Source organism: Nestor notabilis, unplaced genomic scaffold, assembly GCF_000696875.1.
Source record: "Nestor notabilis isolate BGI_N333 unplaced genomic scaffold, ASM69687v1 scaffold34625, whole genome shotgun sequence".
Classification (NCBI taxonomy): Eukaryota; Metazoa; Chordata; class Aves; order Psittaciformes; family Psittacidae; genus Nestor; species Nestor notabilis.
Window position 1 is genome coordinate 3,019 of NW_009930348.1, and position 9,043 is coordinate 12,061.

Sequence of the window (9,043 nt, forward strand, 5' to 3'; positions counted from 1 at the left end):
TGAGAAATGCAGTATACCTTTTGGCCTTGCGATCGCAGCTGATTTGAGAGGGACTCCGCTCTGCTACACTCATGGAAAGCCCTGCTTTATCTGTTGTCTGGAGAGGTACTTCAGTGTGAATTGCCTATGGCCGTGACCTGACCTTCAAAAAATGAGTTAGTGGCTGTTTTCCTATTGATACCAGTAGGTATAAGAGCAACAGATTATTTCCCAGAAGATAAGAAAAACTGGAATAAACCAGTATAATAAATACCTGTCATTGTGTCCATTTCAGTGTCACAATAATCTGAAAAAAAAAACCCTAATTCTTGACCATACACTTGGCTGAGGTATTGAATTTCCTCAGCTCTCTTCAAGTCGGTAGCAGCCATATGGTAATTGCCCTTTGTCTGAATTCCAGCTAATGTTCAAACTCGGGCACTGGATGCTAAAGTACACCCTTTCCCAAAGTATTGCACCATGGGGCCACCATGTATTTTGAGTGAAGCTATTGGAAGGCATCAGTGCAGACCAATTGTTTTAATAATGCTCAGGTGGAGGAGTCAGTAGTGCTCCCTTCAGAACAATGTGTGAGGGAAATGTAGCTGCTTGTTCAACAATGTTTTCTTTCTTCTCTGTATGATAGCTACAGATTTCTGCCAGAATTTTGGAGAGAATTCAGCCTATTGTTTAATTCTGGTGCAGTGAATTCTGTGAGTTACAGATGTGTGGATACAATCCTTTTGTTCGCTAGAGGGTATGCTTTTAACATATGTACTGTTTGGATTTTAGGAATGCTTCTTCACCTCAATTAAATAAATAAAGGCAAGAGCATCCAAAAATCTTGCAGTGCATCTTAACAATCTTGTAATTGCACATCTTTAAAATAAAAATACTTCACAGTGCATGGCAGTGTAAACATATACTGTATTTTGTCTTTTCCAGGTACAGTTGTAATAAGGATAAACGCCACAGATGCAGATGAGCCAAATAACCTGAATTCCAAAATTGCTTTCAGGATTATTTCCCAAAGCCCTAGTGCTGCATTCAGTATGGATAAGGATACTGGCGTGGTTCGAGTAGCAAAAATAAACCTTGACAGAGAGGTAAAAAAAACCCGTCCCACTTTTAATCTGTTAACAGCAGTCTTCAGATGCCTCTGTTGTCACCTTCAGCCCTGCCTGCTGACAAACTGGCCCTCTTGCCTTCTTTTACCTCCCTTGGGATTAAAGCGTTGCCTGGCTGATTCATATTTTTCAGGAATTGGAGAGTGGTGTGTGTGATGGAGTGAGGGTTGTATGCCCTCTGTTACCTCCCTAGCACATCACCAGCCCAATGGCCATTGCTTTCTATCTCCCATACAGCCAGGGCAGTAGTTACATGAAGCGGGGGGTTGCTTCTTTCTGCTGGAGAGTTTTTTGTCAAAGACAGCCCAGATCACCATGTGCAAAACTGCTGATTACATCTAGAGTTTTTATAGCCTACTATGCAAATTGAAGTGCAAAGAGTTAGGATGGTCACTGCTGTGAGACAGCATTGAAAGCCACATATTATGAGCAACTTTATCTGAGCTTTCATGAATTTTGACTGCCCAGCAGATGGTGATCTGGATGTTAGCTCTGCAGCTGAGGACATCATCTCTGCCTCTGGCACTGACATACAGGTATCATTGGTCCTGTCCCTGAATTTCTTTCATTTGCCACCTAAGTACAGTCTTGCATGTGGGGAACATGCAATAGTCCCAGATCCTTTTCAAAGCCTCAACAGAGCCTGTCAAGGTAGTTGTGTGTGAGATTTACTACTGACTAAAGGGGAGTTATAATTGACCATGAGAGGGATTATGAAAATGTAACAGATAATGCAGCTAAGGAAATTTTTTTGCCTGGTTTAAACACATTTTTTCTTATCATGGCAGACACAAAGTAGATATTCTTTGGTGGTAGAAGCAAAAGACCGTGGTGGTGAATTAGGTGGGAATGCTGCAACGTGTTCTTTAGAAATCAAGATTTTGGATGTCAATGACAATTTGCCTGTGGTTGAAAGTAGCGCAGTAAGTAGATTTATCACAGTATTTGGCATGTTCCTACACTTGCCAGTATCCCATTGCTTAATACAAGGTTGTGCAAACTTTCTTACACAGGTGAAATGAGATAAATCATGACATCTTTTTAAAGTAGAGTGTTTTTCATTTGCAGTTTGAAGGAAGCATTGAAGAAAACAGAGCAAATGTGGAAATTCTGCGAATAAAAGTGTTTGACAAAGATGAAGAGTTTTCTGGTAACTGGCTGGCAAACTTTTCATTCGTTTCTGGCAATGAAGGTGGCTTTTTTCGTATAGTAACAGATACTCAAACAAATGAAGGAGTTCTGACTGTTGTGAAGGTTAGTATATTCTTTAGAGAGTTGTCTTTAAATATTAGAACTATTTATTCCCTTTAAGTTGACATACAAATTATTTATATTCAGTCAGTATGTAAACTGTAAATTTACATAGTAGACACTCCTCCTTTGGCATGTTCTTTGTTGGTGTATTGAGTAATTCTGTGCAAAATAATGATTTTGTCCAGCTTTACCATTCACATTGTGTGTGATCTCAAATAAATATATCTGGTGGGGCAGAAGTCACCAAAATTTCTGTGTTGTTTGGGCAACAGTGCTAACAATTATGCTGTAAATTTTCGCATGTATTTTCTCTCCTTGATGATCTCAGCTTCAATTTCTGTATTTCCAATGGCCATGGATAATGTTGCGGGCAACAACTATGCCATGAGTCATGGGCTGCAGATTATTTTATGAATTTCCATAAATTGAAATTATGAAAGTATTTTCTATACATCGAAATTTCCATTATATGAATTTCACTCCTCTTCAGTCCACAAGCATTGAAGATGCATACTGCCCTTTTATTTTTGCTCTGTTCTCTTATCTGAAAACTGAAAATTGTAAAAAAAATTGATAAGCATTATTAAGTAAATTAATTGGTTAAAAAAAAAAAACTCACGGAACAAAACAGCAACAAATAAGTCCCCAGAATTTAAAATTGGAAGAGCCAGGTAATATGAAGCACTGGAAGTAAAGACAGAATATATGGTAGGACTCATTGCACCTATCTTAAATTAGTTTAAATTAAATAATATAAAGACATACATATGGTGCTATCCATTAAAAATAAGAGTAATCTTCCTACTACAGTAGTTTGAAGCATTATGTCTTGAGTAACGTGTTAACCATCAGTGTTATTTAAATAGTATTATTTAAATATTAAATGTATGAATGTTGTCTAGATAGTCTATCAGATTCAGACTGTGTTGGTTTTTGGTTTTTTTTACTGCTTTAGGAGCTGGATTATGAAACCATGCAAAGCCTGAACTTGGGCATTGTTGTTACAAACAAAGCAGAGTTCCACAAGTCAATTAAACACAGTTACAAAGCACAAACAATTCCAATCAAAATCAATGTGATTAATGTGCGGGAAGGCCCTGTATTCCCTGGTGGCACAAAAATTATTGAAGCAAGTGAGAAACTGCAGATAAAACAGGTTATTGGACAGTATCAAGCCTATGATGAAGACACTGGAAAACCAAGCGAGAAAATTAGGTAAGAATCTTTTTATAACTGTCATAATTAAGCGTGCCAGAAAACGTATCTTACTGTAAAAACTTGTATATTGAACTGCAGTAATTTCAAAGACAATAATAGAATCATAGAATAGTTTGGGTTGAAAGGTATGTTCAAAGATCACCTAGTCCAACCCCCCTCTAGTAAGCAGGGACATCTTCAACTAGATCAGGTTGACCAAAACCACATCCAGCCTAGCCTTCAATGTCTCCCCAGCAGTTGTTTTCTATTACATGTAATTCACATCTAGAACAATATTATCATCATCTTCAATATTCTATTATGCAGAAAACAGCTAATGTGAAAATCCTACTTGTTTTGTTGCATATGGTGGGACATGAGTGTTTGGGCTGAAGTTGTCTGTGCTTGCAATGCTGTTTGCTGTGATTGTATACTTTTGAGAGTAGATTTACTCATCTGATTTCATAATCTGCAGAAACATTAGGAAGAAATAAGCAGAAACATCTAGCAATCAGAGAGAAAGGGTGTAAAATAGATAAGTCTCTGTGCGTGTGCTTATATTTTCAATCACAACTCTTCAAGTATGGTGGTTGAACCACCACTATGGCTTTTACAAATGGTGTAGACCAGCAGATGTGCGTACCCAACAGTGGTCACCTCTCCCTCGTGACTGTAATACTCTCTCCCAGGCAGCTGCTGCTCAGCTTTTGCTTGGAGCAGGGATGAAGGGCAAGAGGATGGTGACCATCAGTGCAGCTCCCTCCCCTGCTCCAGTCTTGCTCCCTGAGTCTACTTTTTATAATGCCTCCACACCTAAATCCTGACTCCAGCGGGAGAAGCAGGTTTCAACATTCAGGATAGGTTTATGACCTTAGGTTTATAGTCGAAACCAATTTCAGTGGCAGGAGCGTCAGACCTCAAACCTAGGGATTTGGTCTCTGCTTTAAACAAAGAGTAAGCATACTGTGAAGCTGCTTTTCACACTGATGGTTGTTTTCCTCATTATAAGCTTGTATTTCTTTATATGTGATTTTAATCAGATACATGAAGGGAAGAGATACAGCAAACTGGATCACAATAGACTCAGTCACAGGTGAAATCCAACTTGCCAAAGAACTTGATTACGAATCACCTCATGTAGTGAATGGTACCTACACTATCACCATGTTGGGTGTAACTACTGGTAAGTTGAGAGAGTTTTGTCTGTTTAGGGTTTAGTTTGCCTTTCTACAACTGTAGTGGGTTTAAGCTCCTTATCTTTAATTGCCTAAAAGTTAGGTGCCTAGTGCAGTTTCCCATAGGCTCTGTATTTGAAGGAGGGACATGGGCAACTCACTGAAGTAGAATGAACCTTGGAATGGGTTCCCAAGGTGCCTGTTTCTCTTCTATGACTAGCTGGAGGTGACTTTTAACCAAAAAATTTGCAAAGACCAAGTGCAGTAGGAACATCCCTTGTCAAGGTGGAAGTTACCACTATCTCCATATACTAAACAGACTGCAGAGTCCTGAGTTTTCTTGAATGCTAAGTAAGAACTCCCTGAACTTCTTTGTGTATCTGATTAGAATTCTCCTGTTACAATGTGCATGTTACTGTTTAAGCATACACACGAAATACTTTTTAAAATAGTAAACCATCTTGCCGTCAGAACTTAGTCAGTATGTTTATTAATATTAGGAATGAAATACATAAGCTACAGGGAGAGCTCTTTAAACTTACTTAAGCAGTGTTTGTGTTTTGGAAAATAGTAAGGTTTTTTTATTTTAAGTTGGAGTTTTTACACTTTTCAAATCAATATACATTTTCATATTTTAAAATTTTAGATCTTCCCAAGAAAACAGTTACCGGCACAGTCGTTATTCAAGTTACAGATGAGAATGATAACTGCCCAGTTATTGTGAGCCCTGTGCAAACTGTGTGTTCAGATGCAAAATCAGTTGACGTTACAGCTATTGATTTGGATGGTTACCCAAACAGTGATCCCTTCAGCTTTACTGTCATTGATGAGCCAGAAGGGACAGCAAATAACTGGATAATTGGATTCAGCAACGGTAAGCAAATGTATTTTTAATTACTTTTAGTTCATTAGAGTCCTACTGTTGCAATTTGTTAATTCCAGTCAAACTGACAGTTTGGCTGATCCACACCAAAAAGCCCTATATATGAAGTCAGGCATGAAGACACATAACTTGGTGTTCTGCTTCCTTCTTTCTAATGGCTATAAAAGCACAGTCATGTCTTCTGGAGCCTGTTGTCTTCCCTCAGTTGGACCATCGTTGCCTAGCTCGATAACCCATACGTGGTAACCAGGATTTCATGAGTAGTGCTGGGATCAAGCCATTCCCACAAAAAGCATGCAGTGACTGAGGATGCTTTTTGCTGAAACTGAGCTTGGTGATAGGGTTGTGTTACTGGCTGCAGTTGCTTTAACTCCCCCAGCTGGGAACATTATGTGGGCATCTGTTGCTTAGTTGTGTTCTTGACATGACATGGCCACAGAAGCAAGGTAGTATGTTGGCTCCCCGGTCTCTGCCTATGGCCTACAACAGATTAACCTGAAGACTGAAGCTGTGTTTTTGTGAATCAGCCTTTACCTATCCAGATGACATAACATACATAGATGATTGGGCTGTCTTCTATGATAAATATTCTGGTGGTGTGAAACTTCACAATTTTCTGAGACTGTAAGTGAGCACAGCTGCTTTGTTGCCAGCATGAATTACTTGATAAGAGCACATACGCTGTAGCAGCAGCTGATTAAACTTAATTCCATTCTATTAGCTGGACTCACCTGGAGGGAGCTTTTTGGGAGGCTGTGAAGGTTTTATTTCCCTTAGTTTACGGAAGTCATCTTTCTCTCCACTCATTTCTTATCTTTTTTTCTCTAACTCCCCCCTTCTACCTCAGGCACCAGCATACAGCTGGTACCACAAAACCTGAAGCTGGGCAGAACTAAAGTTCCCATCCTAATAAAGGATTACCAAGGGTTCAGCTGTGCTCAGACACAGTCTCTGCAACTGACTGTTTGTAAATGTGCGGATGATGGCGTATGCAGAGAGAAGTTTATTGGCGCTCAGTCTGTGGGTCTGGGACCAGGAGCAGTTGCACTAATCATCTTGGCGTTTTTACTTCTGCTGCGTAAGTAATCCTTTCATATTATCTCACAAGTACTGTAAATATGGTCTGCAAGGCATCAGGAAAGAAACAGTCCAGCCCCCAGGTTTTATCGTCTTGATAGATTCTGTGTAAACTAGCCTCTGTGAAGTCATGGCAAAGCCGCAAGTGATTTTGGTAACATCAGCATTTTGCCCTCAACGGATTTCAAGCAGGGCATTTTAAAATTAATATGTACAACTCTAATATTTGTTTATGGCGCTGTAAGTAACAGGTGGGGAAGCAGTAAGGAATCCTTCCACTGTTCCCACACCTCTCCATGTGAAGCCTATCTCTTCCCACTCAAACCGCAGCACTCTCTCCACTCTCTTCTCCCTCACTGCAGACCCCGGTCTGGTGCCTTGTGGGGCAGCATGTGACATTGCTCTTTGAGACAAAATAGAAGCTTGAAAGTAAGAGAACAATGCTTGTAGTCAGGGTATGGCCATGTATGCCAGTGATACATTTAAAATGGCAATAATTTATTGCTTGTACTGGTAGCAATCTAGCTGTGGCAAAAGAAAGTTCATGACGCACAAATACGCTCTCCTCTTGAAACTGGATTGTTCTGAGGTTCCCAGGCAATGCTCTAGACATGTCATAGGAGTGGTGAGGTGGAATTTACATCACACCATGTCATTATCTAGCAGTAAAAGAACAGGAGGAGTTAGAAGGGATGAGGTTGTACAGTGGTGAGGTTGTACAGTGATATTTAGGGCTTGGTATGTGAGATCATCTGTAGAAGTATAGCTGTGCACATGTGTGGTCATCTGCAGGATTGAGGACCTGACAGGTTAATTGTCAGTTTACCCTAAAGGAAGCCAGCTTGCCATATGTTTCTAGGAAATACCTTGGATATTTGGGAACCTGTCTTCAGTCTTTATCTACTCTCATTACAGTTTAGTATGGTAGCTGGCCAAACCTCAGTACTGGCTGTTAGCATGTTTTGACCCTATAATCACATAGTTAATGGCAAACTTCTGTTTCCCCATAGTTGTTCCACTGTTAGTGCTCCTGTGTCCCTGTGGCTCAGGAGCGAAGGGATTTGCTGCAATTCCAGACTACAGTGAGGCGATGTTGCGTCAGTGGAACAGTGAAGGAGCAGCTCCCGAGGAGAAGGCATGTATCCCTAATAGCATTTCCCTTTGATTTCTATCCAAGTGTTCAATTCAGCGCCTAGCGCCTCTTCCACATTACAGGCTGATGTTTCAAAGCTGATTTTAACCCCACATGAACATTAATTAAAATTAACCCTGTAAGCCTCAGTAAAGGATGGGTAGAAGGTGAATTCCACCAGCAGCTCTAGAAAAAACCACCATAGCTTTTAAATAGTAAAGGGAAAGCAATCAAGCAAATGTTGATGGTGTCTGAGCAGAAGATAGGAGTGTGGGAAAAGATGCTATAAAAAATGAAGCATTTGCATTTAGAAGCTTGAAATGTTCTGCACCCCTTTGGGAGCATGGTCAAGCAGCAAAAAAATGGGTTGTAAAGCTTAGCTTCTACTCACTAGTTTAAAGTTTCAGACTGCATTTTAAATTATTTCGTTGTGTATTTGCCTTCTTAAACAGAGGAAGTTCTTAATTAAAAAATGAACAAAAAAAAAGGCAGAAAAGAGTGCAAACCAATAGAGGGAACAGTGAATGCCAAGAGAAGTTTGCCATTTGTTTCTTTGCTACAAAACCCTGTTTTCAGAAAAAGGTCATGACAGACACTGGCATGCTTCTGCACAATAGCAAAGAAACAGAAGGTAAAAGACTTGGATCTGGGGCCAGTGCTCACACCAAATTCTTATTAAAGACAATTAACAGGGAAGCCAAACTGCTCGAAAAGAAGAAAGGGCCTGGCAGCACCATAGAGGCAGCAGGCAGTGCACACTCCCCCACTTTGTGTCTGAGGAAAGCTGGGCAGAGTCTTTCTTGGAAAAGCTGAGCTCCCTGGAATTTCAGAAGCCTTTTTTTAGTGTTTGGGTTTTTTTTTCCCCTGCTTTCATTCCCAATCCTTTCAAGAAAACAATGATCTACAGAAGTATTTCCATGATCCTCCTTGGGAACGCAGTCATGGAAGCTGCACCCTGTTTCAGGAAGCCTTTTACTCTTTGCAGCAACATGTATTAAGTGCAAATTCAAACAAGTCATAAAACGGTAACCTCCCAGGTCCCACCCAGCCCCACTGCTGGTTTGGTGAGTTCCATGTGCTTGCTAGACAGCGCAGCTTTCATATTGCATTCTAATTTGTGTTACTCATGTAGCCAGTGCTAAGCTTCATCCCACCCACTGGACTGGGGAACTCCAGAGGAGCAACCGACGGAGCAGTAACAGCAGCAGCAGCAGCAGCA

The 9,043-nt window shown here is 40.4% G+C and overlaps 1 protein-coding gene across 1 annotated transcript in view; it reads left to right on the forward strand.

Annotated features, from left to right (window-relative positions):
* The window catches only part of DSG2 (desmoglein 2), a gene marked incomplete at its 5' end in the record, with an annotated part of 15,260 nt that overhangs the window by 2,798 nt on the left and 3,419 nt on the right, over nt 1-9,043 (forward strand). Inside the window, 9 exon segments of the mRNA XM_010015352.1 lie at nt 925-1,085; nt 1,895-2,029; nt 2,175-2,360; nt 3,316-3,575; nt 4,598-4,740; nt 5,379-5,606; nt 6,463-6,693; nt 7,703-7,831; nt 8,961-9,043. Of these exon segments, the coding sequence (XP_010013654.1) occupies nt 925-1,085; nt 1,895-2,029; nt 2,175-2,360; nt 3,316-3,575; nt 4,598-4,740; nt 5,379-5,606; nt 6,463-6,693; nt 7,703-7,831; nt 8,961-9,043 (1,556 nt within the window).